The sequence below is a fragment of the Naumovozyma dairenensis genome, chromosome 8 (genome assembly GCF_000227115.2).
Source record: "Naumovozyma dairenensis CBS 421 chromosome 8, complete genome".
Taxonomy (NCBI): Eukaryota; Fungi; Ascomycota; class Saccharomycetes; order Saccharomycetales; family Saccharomycetaceae; genus Naumovozyma; species Naumovozyma dairenensis.
Window position 1 is genome coordinate 63,502 of NC_016486.1, and position 14,967 is coordinate 78,468.

The 14,967-nt window shown below is 32.2% G+C and overlaps 5 protein-coding genes and 1 non-coding gene across 6 annotated transcripts; 3 read left to right on the forward strand and 3 right to left on the reverse strand.

Moving 5' to 3' along the window:
- Positions 1-1,750: 1,750 nt before the first annotated feature.
- NPR3 (Npr3p) lies at positions 1,751-4,708 on the reverse strand (the record flags this gene model as incomplete). The annotated part of the gene is made up of 1 exon (XM_003671403.1): positions 1,751-4,708. The coding sequence occupies one exon, from the start codon at positions 4,706-4,708 to the stop codon at positions 1,751-1,753; it is 2,958 nt and encodes a 985-aa protein (XP_003671451.1).
- Positions 4,709-4,889: 181 nt separating this feature from the next.
- NDAI0Htrna3H lies at positions 4,890-4,961 on the forward strand. Its single transcript has one exon. It is a non-coding gene; the product is annotated as a tRNA-His (tRNA).
- Positions 4,962-5,363: 402 nt separating this feature from the next.
- Positions 5,364-7,292, reverse strand: NDAI0H00350 (uncharacterized protein; the record flags this gene model as incomplete). Its single annotated transcript, XM_003671404.1, has 1 exon — positions 5,364-7,292. The coding sequence occupies one exon, from the start codon at positions 7,290-7,292 to the stop codon at positions 5,364-5,366; it is 1,929 nt and encodes a 642-aa protein (XP_003671452.1).
- A 1,310-nt stretch (positions 7,293-8,602) lies between these two features.
- On the forward strand, positions 8,603-10,309 carry CDC3 (septin CDC3; the record flags this gene model as incomplete). The annotated part of the gene is made up of 1 exon (XM_003671405.1): positions 8,603-10,309. The coding sequence occupies one exon, from the start codon at positions 8,603-8,605 to the stop codon at positions 10,307-10,309; it is 1,707 nt and encodes a 568-aa protein (XP_003671453.1).
- A 768-nt stretch (positions 10,310-11,077) lies between these two features.
- NDAI0H00370 (uncharacterized protein) lies at positions 11,078-13,675 on the forward strand (the record flags this gene model as incomplete). Its single annotated transcript, XM_003671406.1, has 1 exon — positions 11,078-13,675. The coding sequence occupies one exon, from the start codon at positions 11,078-11,080 to the stop codon at positions 13,673-13,675; it is 2,598 nt and encodes an 865-aa protein (XP_003671454.1).
- A 141-nt stretch (positions 13,676-13,816) lies between these two features.
- MRPL15 (mitochondrial 54S ribosomal protein mL57) lies at positions 13,817-14,599 on the reverse strand (the record flags this gene model as incomplete). The annotated part of the gene is made up of 1 exon (XM_003671407.1): positions 13,817-14,599. One exon carries the CDS (start codon positions 14,597-14,599, stop codon positions 13,817-13,819), a length of 783 nt encoding a protein of 260 aa, XP_003671455.1.
- Positions 14,600-14,967: the final 368 nt, after the last annotated feature.

The following is a 14,967-nucleotide window of genomic DNA, read 5'->3' on the forward strand; positions in this document are numbered from 1 at the left end:
TCATATTGACTTTTTCGAGCCCTTTTTCGTTCAATAATTTCCAACATTTAAGGCTATATAGTATTGAGACTAATTCTCTTTTTGACCTGTTTTGGTAGCCTAAGTTATATAGTGGTGAATATGATCCCAGAGTTAAGATTATTAGTTTTTGAATGATAGATATTCAAGCTTTTAAAAGAGATGAAGAAGTAAAAGAACAAATTGAATAGTTTTTATTTAGAATTGGGTTTTATAAATTTTCTGTTAATGCTTTATTTCAATGTGATTGTAAGCTCCTTTTCAATATTCAAAACTAAACAAAAACCCCAATAAAGAAAAAAAAACATCGTGGTTTAATTTGGTCACGTTGTGTCTCAGTCTTCCTGTTATTCATTAACAAAAACTAGAATACCGAGAACCTTCTTAGTATTTCACGGGCCCCTAAAAGCTTTTTGTCTATTTGGGTCCATTTGGATGACACAGGAAGCAGAATTTTGTTGATTATATCTTTAACTCCTTCTGACATAATATCCTGTCCACTAGTACAAATGTGGGTATTTGACAATCTCCCCTCCACATAAAAGCTGGTTAAAAATACATTACGTTTAGTACAGCAACGTTGGTCTTACCTATTTTACATTCATTGTTGAGGTGACGTCTGTTGTCTTTGTGACCAACTCCGGTTATTATACGTAATCCCCATTTTCTTGTTCTCCGCTCTCAGAAAGGCCCGCACAGGATAGGTTTCCCCTCATATGGAATTGTGTCAGAACAACAATATACTAAATGCGAGTAAGCCCTTCTTTCACATCTTTGATCTTTAAAGGTATCTTCTTTAGTTTAACATTTATGACTCCTCCAGATAGTCGGGTCCCCACTTTATTGTTACACCCCAACGTAAGAAAAAAGGATTTCAAATAGAAGACTTTACCCCTAATCTTTGTAGAATAAGGTTTACTACTTATATAAACGGCTTATATGCCCTTGTGTTATTTATTTTCGTATCTATCATTACCATCCTTATTATATAACGTAAAATATTACACCAAAAGGAGAATCAACTGTTGCCTCTATGATAAACGGAGGACCAATCTACTTTAGCCTTAGGGTTGGGTATTCGGTCCTGTCGAAAGACTCCTTTCCGTTGTCATCCTCAGAAAAAGGTTCCTGGTTCCAGTCATTATGCTAACGTTTGGTTGACTAAAGTAAGTGGTCTAAGCACAATCCAGTGCTGACTAATAGCAAAAAGAAAAGGAAAGAATATGAAAAAATATAATTGAGTTAAGGTCTTTACTTTCAGTATTCAATACGATTTCTCACTCAATGTTTAATCACATTGTTTGGTTTATTCTTTTCAATACTTTACTATATTTTTTTTTTTCATTAGAAGAACATAGTAAAATATTGAAAAGAATAACCTCAACAATGAAAGATTTCTAAATCATAATGTTTACATCTCAAATTTTCCCAATAAAATTACACTATTTTTCCCTCAAGTTATTTGCTGTCTCTGGTGGGGTAGTGAGAAACTATGTCACTTTGAAGGAATTTCATATCGAATACAAAGGCTAAACATCAAAATGTCTCAATAATATTCTTTTCTTCTCCAAACTTCTGCCTACTTTAGGATTTGTCGAAGGCAAAAAATTACATATCATTTTCTAAATACTCTTTTGATATAGACTATGTATCCTATTTTGTCAATGAATTACTTTATTTAATATTTTTTTTTTGATATGATCTTCACTGCTTCTATAGTGTTGCGAAAAACTTACCAATGACGGACTTCAACCAAATATTTGTCCATGACGTTAAATAGCTTTTTCAATTCATTCCTAGATATACCTTCTTTGGTTAGTACCAATTCCATTGGAACTTTCCCATTAAAGTATTTAAGTAATCTATTAAATAAGATTTGGACATCAGGAGGCTGATCAGCAATACATTTGAAAATCCATCGTTTTTCAATCGCAGTAGCTCTTTCAGGATCTAATATTATCGTATAGTCCTTTTGTAACTCAGGGTCATCATATTCGAAATGTAAATCATCATTCATATTATCATCATTCTGTCCATCATTCAAATTGCTTCCCCTTTCATTCGGAATACTAGTATTCTTCAATGTTTCATCAATGGTAACATTCGAACCAAAGGTTTCAGTCATCTGATTTAAGTCATTATCAGTATTCATCTCTTTTTGATCAACTGCATTATCCATACTACTTCGATTAATATTCCTTTGAAGTCCATTAGCATTCTTCTTCTTAAACCCTTCTCTTTCCAAATCTTCTTCTACTGTCATTTTAATTTTCTTATCAACTCTAATATAAATAAAGCTTAATAACGGTGTAACGTATCCATATCTAATTAACCATGCTAGTGCGCCTAAATAAGTAGGCTTGTGCTCCCGAGTTGGAATAATATTATTGAAACACTCAACTTTCCCAGTACCATTATTAGAAATTATACTTAACATATTTTCTAGAGTTGGTAACAGAGGAAATTTCTCTTTGAATGAAATTGAATCAGTAACAAATTTGGATTCATTCTCCTTGGAGTAAGATACAGAAGAAACGGGTGAAACGATATAAAAACTCTTGGAACTTATTGGTAAAATAACTCTAGCATACCTCCAATAAATTAAATGTAATGTACATGATCTTAAAATGTTACATTGTATTGTATTATCAGTTATTCCCGATTTAAACCCTGATCCCAATACCTCGTCGATAATATATTGATAATTTCTTATTGGAATATTCGGTTGCATCCGTTTAACAAGGTGTCGAAGAATCGTATTACCTAGCACATCTTGATTTGATGACTCTTCAAGACTTTGAATGATATTGGTTGGATCATCTAACAATAATATAGAATAATTTAATAAATCATTATTATTCATTTCTAATATTTCTGAATCTCCTGTAGAATAATATGTCACCACCGTGTTTCTATTAAGTGCCATTGGATTCGTTGGTTTCCCATCAGATATACTTTGATATTTTATATTGCTAGATCTATTATTATTATTATTACTAGTTCGTCCCCTGTTAGTTTCATCATCGACATCATTTTCTATTCGCCAATCGGTACTAGTTCCAGCATTGGTTCCGGTTGTTGTTGAAGTTAAGCCATCGGCCCTTAAAGATAGACGCTCCAAAAAACTATTATTCAGTATTGAAGTCAAATAACAATTCTCAATGGCCGGTGTAATTTTGAAATTAGGTAGTATTTGGAATTCATTCTCGACAGGAACTTGTAAGGACACAATTTTCCTATTACCTAGATCCAAACACGCTATCTGATTTTTTTGTAATTTATGGACACATTCAGTTAAAGATTTTGCCAATGAAGATTTTTCTAATATCCGTCGATATAAATACTTTGCTTTGTTATGTTTACCTTTAATTGATTTGTATTTTTGGGAAAATTTCAGTACTCTCTCTCGTTCCTTTAAGATCAAATTACATTGTTTGGATACATATGAATCTTTCGCTTGAACATATCTCAACAGTAAAGATAATTTGGCGACAACATATTGATACATATCATCTGTTTTCTTATTATATTCTGTTAATGGTGGATTCATTATAAAGCAAACATGGAACATATTCATATTTTTGTCGAAATTATTCTTATCGCATTCACCAACCTGTTCCACCGAGTCTTCCACTGTCTTATCATCTCCATTGTCAACGATATCATTATTATTATTTTGGTTAATATTATTCTCTATGCCTTCGTCGTCAGCCACTTCTGGATCAGAGTCCTCAGATCTTCTACTTTTACTTCGATGTAAACTAATTGATCTTTTCCTACTTCTCTTAAAATTTGAGCTGCTACTTCTTCCACTAGATGATTTTTTAGATTTAACAGAGCCTTGACGACGTTTTGAATGTCTTGATTTTCTCCATTTCCCATCTGAATCTATATGAACTGGTAAACCTAAGAAACATAATTCATCTATAGTGAATTCAAATCTAGTATTACACATTTCTCTCTCCGGTGAACAAAATTCAGCAACAAAATCACTATCGAATCCAAATATTTTATTAATATCTTCAAAATTTTCTTCAGTGAAATAATTATCATCCAATGGTAAAGGTTTAATTCTAATCTTATCTTCCGGTTTACTTTTTTTGTTTATGGCAGCATCATCAAAATCATTTATGTCCTTTTTTTGTGGTAGCTGTGCTTTTTCATCTTTTTCAGAAGCCTTTTCATTCTTTTGCGATGGCTCAACTAATTCCTCAGGTTCAGTGTTTACACCTTCATCAGTATCTTCGATCTTAGCTGGGGTATCATCGGTAGTGATATCATCAGAAACTTGTTTTGTTTCTTCCTGTATAGTCGATGCGCTAGATGTTGAAGGAATACTAACAGTAGGGGTGTTAGTAGTATCGAATTTATCTTGATCATTGTCAGAATCACTTTCTGATGCATATTCAGTTGATAAATCACTATCACTGAGTCCAAATTCATCATCTTCTAAATCTACAGTAACATTTTCAATGGAAGAAGTACTGGTAGTGGTATTATTCTTTGGGTTCTTTTTATTTGAATTCGCATTAGATGAATCACCACAGGTATTATTATTCTTTTTGATGTTTCTTTTATAAGTTGAATTACCTATTGAACTTGGTGGATAATGATATATTAATTGAGGGCCAGAATGAGTGGAAATAGTGAGATGGATCCCAATTAGCCTTGAATGTGGTAGAAAGTGCATTTAATTGCTTTTCAATTGGTTTATATGTTGTTATTCCCACTATTGTTTTATTTCATCCTATAATAGTATCATATATCTTGTATGTAGGTTTAGAATTGATCATCTCTATTTTGTATTAATTTGAGGAGGGTTTTTGTGAGGTGTGTTGGACACTTTAAGATATTTTAAATAAGAATTGACTGCCATCTTAGTATAGTGGTTAGTACACATCGTTGTGGCCGATGAAACCCTTGTTCGATTCTAGGAGATGGCAAAAAATTTCAATTCAATTTTTTTTCAATTGCGAAACTGATTTGTGTGTGTGAGAAACAAGATGTAGCATCAAATGAACAAGCAAGTATGTATATTGTTGAGGCGAAAAATTGCTCAATCAATCAAAATAAAACTATGTTACAAGTAATTGCTCGATTTTTTTATTGTTATTATTATTAGAATAACTATTATCACAAAAAAGAATTGATTTATTTATTTTTGTTATATTAAGAATGCATTATAATACATATGTATAAAAAAGTATGTAAAAGTATATAAATCTGTTATAATTTGTGAATGGGCATTAAATGGTGAATAATAATGATCTATAATGTTGAAGGGTTATTGTTGTTGTTGTTGTTGTAATATTATTATTATATAGAATTTTGTTTTTTCTTCCTGTTTAATCAACTTCCTCAACAGTTGGACCTTCAGCTTCTGGAGCTGGAGGAGCACCACCTGGGAATCCACCTGGAGCAGCACCATCAGCAGCACCTGGAGCACCACCGTTTTGGTACAATTTAGTCATGATTGGGTTAGCAACTTCTTGTAATTCCTTCAATTGAGCATCGAATTCTTCCTTAGTAGCAGTCATGTTAGAATCTAACCAAGCGATAGCTTCTTCAGCCTTCTTAGTGACAGTTTCCTTATCAGCTTCATCTAATTTATCACCAGCTTCAGATACTGAACTTTTCAAAGAGTAAGCAATAGATTCTAATTGATTCTTAGCAGCGATTCTTTCAGTTTCCTTTTCATCCTCTTCTTTGAATTTTTCAGCTTCAGAGACCATTCTTTCAATATCTTCCTTTGATAATCTACCCTTATCGTTAGTGATAGTAATCTTGTTAGATTTACCAGTACCCTTTTCAACAGCAGAGACATTTAAGATACCATTTGAATCGACATCAAAAGTGACTTCAATTTGTGGGACACCTCTTGGAGCAGGTGGGATACCAGATAATTCGAATTTACCTAATAAGTTGTTATCCTTAGTCTTAGCTCTTTCACCTTCAAAGACTTGAATTAAGACACCAGGTTGGTTATCAGCATAAGTGGAGAAGATTTCAGATTTCTTTGTTGGGATAGTTGAATTTCTTGGAATCAATTTAGTCATGACACCACCGGCGGTTTCAATACCTAAAGATAATGGAGCGACATCTAATAATAATAAATCTTGAGTCTTTGAAGATTGATCACCAGTTAAGATAGCGGCTTGAACAGCAGCACCATAAGCGACAGCTTCATCTGGGTTAATGGATCTGTTTGGTTCTTTACCGTTAAAGTAATCAGTGACTAATTTTTGAACTTTTGGAATTCTAGTGGAACCACCGACTAAGACAATTTCATGAACTTGAGATTTATCTAATTTAGCATCTCTTAAGACTTTTTCAACTGGGTCTAAAGTAGATCTGAAAAGATCAGCACATAATTCTTCGAATCTAGCTCTGGTAATAGAAGTGTAGAAATCGATACCTTCGAACAAAGAGTCAATTTCGACGGAAGTTTGAGCGGAGGAAGATAAAGTTCTCTTAGCTCTTTCACAAGCGGTTCTTAATCTTCTTAAAGCTCTTTGGTTAGTAGTCAAATCCTTCTTATTCTTTCTCTTAAATTCTTGAACGAAATGGTTAACTAATCTATTATCGAAATCTTCACCACCTAAATGAGTGTCACCAGCGGTAGCTTTAACTTCAAAGATACCATCTTCGATGGACAAAAGGGAGACATCGAAAGTACCACCACCTAAATCGAAAATCAAGACATTTTCTTCACCACCTTTCTTGTCTAGACCGTAAGCAATGGCAGCAGCAGTTGGTTCATTAATAATTCTTAAGACGTTCAAACCAGCAATAGTACCAGCATCCTTAGTAGCTTGTCTTTGAGAATCGTTGAAATAAGCTGGGACGGTAACGACAGCATCATTAACAGCACACCCTAAATATTGTTCAGCAGTTTCCTTCATCTTACCCAAGACCATTGATGAGATTTGTTCTGGAGTGAATTTTATAGTTTCACCTTTGAATTCCACTTGAATTTGTGGTTTACCATCGACGTCGATCAATTTGAATGGGAAATGTTTAGCATCTTCGGTGACTTCATGGTCATTGAAGTTTCTACCGATTAATCTTTTGGCGTCGAAGACGGTGTTTGATGGATTCATAGCGGCTTGATTCTTGGCAGCATCACCGATTAATCTTTCAGTGTCAGTGAAGGCGACAAAAGATGGGGTGGTTCTGTTACCTTGATCGTTGGCAATGATGTCAACTCTGTCATTGGCGAAGTGAGCAACACAGGAGTAAGTTGTACCTAAATCGATACCAACAGCTTTAGACATGATTAGATGAGTGTTTTTGTTGTAAGAGTATTTTCTAGGAGAATACCTTTCTGGGGATCTTAAAAAAGGGACAAATGAAGAGAACAAAAAGAACTGAATAAGAATAGGAATGAGAATGTTCAAGATTAAATTCAAGGAAAGAAAGGTGAGGTTTATATATAATTATTCAAGCTGTTATTGTTATTATAGCTCTGCTGTGTCCCTCTTTCTTACTTAAGCTGCTGCCAGTAAGAAACCTGCGCACAGGGGGATGTTATGGCTTGAGATTCAACGCTCGAGGCCTCGAAGAAGAGAAACTGGAAGAAGCTGGAAGAAGCTGGAAGAACCTCGAGGAACTTTCCAGAATCCCAGATGTATGTATGTATGTATGTATGTATCTACGTATGCGTATATGAATGAATCAATGGGCATTTCCTTCTGTGAGAGAGAGAGGGTAACCTCTCGTTTTTGTTCTTCCACATTCTGGAAAATTCCATTTTCAATTTTCAATTTTCGATTTTCAATTTTTAGTTGGCGAGGAATATAATACCATACCCGCTTGGGCCCATATGGATACGATCGATCATGTAAGTTTTGTGTTTCGCTGGGCGGCAAAGTTTGCTTTAGTTGGCCCCAGATAATAAGTTCGCAAGAAGTAGCATACGTATATAGTTGATGTTATTGTATTGATTATTTAGTGGGTTATTTGATAATGTATATGTTGATTCACTCACACAGTACGCATAGTGTCCATAAGACTATACTATACTATACTATACTATACTATACGTATGTTCAGGCGCTGCCAGGGTGTACGTTCTGTGAGACAAAGTGCTGTCATTACTACGTTCTGTTTCATCATATGGTATCTACACTGGATAGACACACACACATACATATATCTAACATTATTATGTGGTTCAATCTTACTGAAGAACCCCTGCATTTCAGCAAGCATTCATACATATCATATCATTCACAAACGTGCTCTATTTACTGTTTGCTGTTTGCTGTTGTTCTTACTCTTATTCTTGTTCTTATGGCGAGGAGATGTGTGTGTTACCCTCACGGCGAGCAATCGATCGAGAGTGAGTGAGTGAGTGAAAGCACATTTGTGGTTTTTCACAACTTGATTGATCTTGTTTGTGCGTGAAATTTAATAAGACAAATGTAAACAGCAAAACTTAGCATATATATGCAAACGCAAAATAAGAGTTTGGTATCTCACAGAGACAAATATTTATGGAAGAAACCAATCGAACAAGAACACTCTATTCTACTTCGTAATTCTATTCTAATATCTGACAGTACAACCAAGAGATCGAAACGAAATGAATTCTGCTGCCGGTATCCATATCAAAAGAGAACATGATTCTTCATTAGAAGATGATTTCAATGATCTCTCCATCAACAACCCTAATGCTAACGATAAGGTTAACAATAACACTTACGGCAATGGTAATAGTAATGGTAATGGTAATGGTAATGGTAATGGTAATGGTCTCCCATTTCCTCCTGCCTCTGCTAATGTAACAAATCAACAAAAACCCATTAAACAATCTCCAAGTGTAGAAGATGCAAACATTCAACATCAATTACACAATGTACCAGATCATAATTATCCTAATCATTCTCCTGCTGTTTATAATCAAGAAGTACCAACTCAACCTGATTTGAAAATTATTCATCGTCAATTAGATGGATACGTTGGATTTGCTAATTTACCAAAACAATGGCATAGGAAATCTATTCAAAAAGGATTCAATTTGAATATCTTATGTGTTGGACAATCTGGTCTTGGTAAGACTACTTTAATTAATTCTTTATTCAATTCGACATTCAATGATAACAATAACAATAATGATGAAAGTGAGGAAAATACTGATTCATTAAATGAAACAAATGATAATGAATCTCAAATTGAAGATGAAGATGAAAATGAACAAGATGATAATGACGAAAAAACAAACGATAACGCTCTAAAGATCAAGACTTCATCTACTATTATTGAAGAAAATGGTGTCATTTTGAAATTGAATATCATAGATACACCAGGTTTCGGTGATTCTATTGATAATTCAAATGGTTGGAATCCAATAATTGATGAAATTAATTCAAGATTTGATCAATATCTTGATCAAGAAAATAAAATTAATAGATCAATGAGTAATTCAATCAATAATATAAGTGGTATTAATAATGATGATATGAGAATTCATGCTTGTCTTTATTTCATTGAACCAACTGGTCATTTCTTAAAACCATTAGATTTAGAATTTTGTTCCAAAATTCATAAAAAATGTAATTTAATACCACTTATTTCAAAATCAGATATCCTAACAGATGATGAAATATTACAATTTAAGAAAAGAATTACACACCAATTAATCGATTCCAATATTGAACTTTTCAAACCACCAATTTATAAATTAGATGATGATGAAACTTCAACAATGGCTTCTAAATTATATGAATCTTTACCATATGCTATTGTTGGTTCAACAAATCTTGTGACAAATGCAAAGGGTGAAACTGTAAGAGGTCGTCAATATCCATGGGGTATCATTGAAATAGATAATAGTAATCATTCTGATTTTAATATGTTACGTGATTTATTAATTAGAAATTATTTGGAAGAATTACGTGAAAGAACAAATAATGAATTATATGAAAATTATAGATCTGAAAAATTAATTAAATTAGGTATTAAACAAGATAATACTGTCTTTAAAGAATTTGATCCACAAGCAAGACAATTGGAGGAAACACAATTACATGAAGCTAAATTAGCTAAATTAGAATCTGAAATGAAAAGTGTTTTCCAACAAAAAGTTTCTGAAAAGGAGAAAAAATTACAAAAATCTGAAACTGAATTATTTGCAAGACATAAAGAAATGAAGGAAAAATTACAAAAGCAATTAAAAGCTTTAGAAGAAAAGAAACATCAATTAGAAATGTCAATATCAAATCAAGGATCTTCATCTCCAATTCAACAACAACAACACCAACAACAGAAGAAAAAAGGTTTCTTACGTTAGTCCTCTTTCGCTAGCACTCATGGCAATATATATAAAAAATGATATATATATATATATATATTTGTACAATTTATATTAATTTTATCCCCATTAAAACTTCGCTTTAAATGAAAACAAGGATTTACGTGTGAGAGTGAGTGAATATATGTAGCAGTGATCAACCCATCTTCAATTGAACCGCCGTATGGAATATATAATTGGACGTTGTAATAAGATAAAGGATTAAAAAAGACTCTCCTTGAACACATAAATAAACAAAGATAAGCTACATATCGTCGATCAAAGTATACACTATTAACTAACAATTACATAATACAATACAATAACATGACAACTCAAGATCAGGACTTTAAATTAACTTCTGATAACTTCTGATTGTCTTATGACACAATATCTACGAAACGCGCTCCATTTGAAAACCTCAAAATAAACAGAAACATCTCAAAGAAATAATAATCTCATCATTTTTTTTTTTGGTACATGGAAATTGATTTTGAACATTTGTACAATTGGACTGCGAATGATTAGACACCACATATTATCAAGAATAAAATACAGTCTTAAAAAACAAGAGAAGAAGGAAAAATAAAAAAAGGGAAAAAATATTCATTCTTTCATTATCATTATATTTGTTCTTGGGAAAAAAATAAAAAGCAAAGCAAAGCATACAAAATATTAAAGGATTCTTAACCAACCTTCGAAACAACAAAAAAAAAAAAAGAGACAACTATATATAAAACTAGATGAAACATCCAAATAATAACAATCATGACTACAAAAGATCCTTTTAGAAACCACTCAATAAGTTCAATTGTTTCCAAACATACATCACAGTTAATGGAAACTGAATTATCACAATATTATAAGAACTTAAATGATTTCTTCCATAATAATACTTCTGCGTCACATCATGATAATAACGATGATGATACACATAAGAGATCAAATTCAAAAAGAGCACAAAAGGCAAGAAGTAAATTACTAAAATTATCATTACCACAATTATATGAATTATGTACTGACGCCTATGATGAATTACAACGAAGAATTGAATCATCAACTTCCACAAAGAATAATGGAAATAATGGGTATCTTTTACCAAAGATGAAATTTCATAATAAGAGAAATCAAGCAAGAGAAAAATTATCAACTTTATCTGAATCAAGATTCGATGATTTATTAGATGATGTATTTTTCGAATTGAAAAGAAGACATTATGATACTTTGCTGCCGTCACCTCCTAAAGAAAATGTGAAAAAAGCAAATACTACTCCTACCAAAGCAATTGTGAATGACAACTCTAATAAGAAAAACCCAACTACCACTACCACTACCACTACAACTACAACTACAACAGCAATTTTACAAACTAGTCTAGTGAAACCAAATAAAGCCAATATTGATTGGTCTTCTTCTTCGGATGATGAAGGTGAAGATGAAGGTGATGCGTCATTATTATCTCCCACTAACAATAACCATTTGACAACTAATCTATTCCATAACAATGGTACTAATGGCAAAGATATGTCAGATTCACATTCAAATATAAGCGATAATAAAAACAATATGATGATAGATCCTATTGAACTTTCTCCCATGATTATTAAATCTAAAAATTTACATATAAATTCCAAAATTGATGATTATATTAATTCTACAACGTCCGTGGTGGATATAGGAAATTCCAATGGATTAGGAATAACAAATATTAGTACTAATAATAAACATACTACACCTACTAAAAATAATCATACTACCCATGATAACCATGATGAAAATACACGCGATTTAGATGCAACAAATGATCGTAGAGCGTCTGTATTATCAAAACGAATCAGGGATTCTAAGATTATATTAGACATCAATAAAGAAATGGCACATTTAACTGATAAAAATAACGAATTATCAAAGGAGAATGAACAATTAAAAAATAAATTGTTAGAATTAGAACTTCGCTTGAAAAAGCAACAGGAGATACAAAAATGTCAAGAACATGTAACGAAATCAAATGTGCAAAATAAAACAAACGAAGTTATGTTTATTAATATAAAGGATATTTCCAAATATGTCAATGAAAAAAATGGTTTGATTCCGTGGGATGCTATAACAATCATATATAAACTTTTCAACAACTTCCATGAATTGATGAAAATCTTTGATTCCTCAAATGTGGAAGAGAAAATAAATCCAACAGAATTGACGCAAGATTTATTCCAATTGGTCTCTAAATTATCACATAATCTTTCAAGAATATTACTTTTAGTGGACTTACCCATTTTTGAAACTCAAGTCATTATGGTACGAGCCTGTTTATCACAATTAATCACAACATTACGACATTTCACACTTCATTTAACGTTATTACCACCAATGGTTATTAATTCTTCTATGAATGATTTAGTCATGTCATTTGTATCATTAATGGAAGCTTGTAAAATTAGAAATTATAAATCAAATATTATCAATGGTAATCCGAAAATAGATAGTGTTAAGACCAACGAAAATGAACAAGACTTGATCAAGACTCCAAATTTTATACAAGGAACATCGTTCGGAAACAACAACACGTCTACAACTACTTCCTCGACACCACAGCAACAACACGAATCAAAACATGATAAGCCGTTGAAGATTACACAAAAAGCAAACTCATCTTCACAATCATCATTCAATATAACAAATTCTGAACAAGATGATACAAATCGTGGTGTTGGGAAAATACCGTCAAATAACAAGATATTCCAATCTATGATATCTTTATCAAGTAAAGATATGCTCCTTCATACTAATGATGATGAGTTGATAGATAATAATGATATTATACCCAATGGCACGATCAAAATGGGATTACAAATTCAAGAGGAAAAACTTCCCTTGAATTTGAATTCCACAAAGCATTCGAAAGAGCCTCATGCTGTTAAAGAAATATTAAACAATATAGAGGCAGACGCAATGGATACCATTGAATATGTACAAAAATTATTAGAGAATATCAAATATTCCAATATTTCTCTAATTGATATTGAAAAAGATTGTTATATGCTTATGGATACTATTAAACAAATGCTACGGTTTACTGATTTCATCATTAACCATAACGAAATTATACGACGTAATGATGAAGGAGAAGACGGAACACTGAGGGAAAATTTCCAATGGATTGTAACAAGCTTGAAGGATTGTAATTCAAGAATGACGACATTGTTAGTGGGTAATTCTGAATTGGTCAACACAAAGGAGGGACCGCAAGAAAATGATGTCATTATTGATACCAAATTTAAACAAAGCTTGGCAGGAGTTTCCTTTGACATAGCGAAATGTACAAAAGAATTAATTAAAGCAATCAGAAATTTTGCAGTTCTGTAGTTATTGAAAAAAATCATAGGACTCATATAAAAGAAAGACCAATGGGATTGTTTTTGCTTTATATACATCATAGGTATACTCTATATATTTACACGATTACTTTTTTTTCTTTTATAAATTCTTATATTACTGTTATTTGAACTATACTTGTTTCTCATTTTGAGCTGTATTATTAAACATATCATTCGTAATATCAATCAAGCTTGGAGTCGTTAGAGATGGAGATTTTTTTGAGGATGTCGTTGAAGATGGCAATAGAGTATTAATAAATTCAATAGTCTTTTGTTCCCCATTAGTTATCAATATGGCGCCAATGATTGAATTCAAAATAGTAGATAAAACAGTGGCTTCCCCATTAAAAGTATCAATTTGTTGATCAGTATCAATGGGGATTATACTGTTTGAATCTCTCTTCTTCCAAAAGATGTATTTTTCCAATCCGATTGATTTTATATATGTCGATAGAGTATCTTTCGAAACCAAAGATCTATTAAAGGGAGTTCCCAATGCTCTTAAATTAATATTCTGTTCAGTATTACTTCGAATTGAGAAAACTGAAGCTCTAAACTTCAAGAATTGTGATCCTAAAAGATTTAATTTTTCATTATAAGGTTTTGTACCATGAGCAAATGATTTATGAGTCAAACATTGTAAAAGAATATTATTTGGTATGGAAATATTTAAATTTTCCAAATTTAATTTCTTATTAATATCATTGAAAAATTTAGAATCTGTGGCATTGGCTTTGCCATCAACTTCAGTATATGATAATCCATGAGGGTTAACTAAGTACGTCTTAGGATCTCTTTTCAGACCTTGAATTCTTGAACCTGAATGGAGATACGTTATAATGTTTCTAGTTTGGTATTTGGCACCGAGGGACCTTATTCTTGAGAGAGAAGCCAACTGTCTTTCAAGCAACATGATGATGTATTGCGGGTATGGATATGAATAATGAGGTTCGTTTGCCAACAAGATCAGTCACTCCATTTGTTCTTCCCAATATAAAGGTGAAGTTCAATAAGTAAAATGTTAAATCGTGCGTTCTCGTCATATAAGTTTGTTCGCTTCGCCTTTAACTTCGAAAATATCATTAAGAATAACGAGCGTCTCAGTAAAGAAGAACAATTTTATATATATATATTACAGGAGAAGAGACATAAAAAAAATTGGTACCGCATTCATATTGCCTATGTCCTTAAGTGTCGATCCATCGTTCTTCAATAGGATTGCAAAACCGTAACTCTCTGCACACTAATGAGCTCAATGTCCCATGTCCAGCTTAACGATCA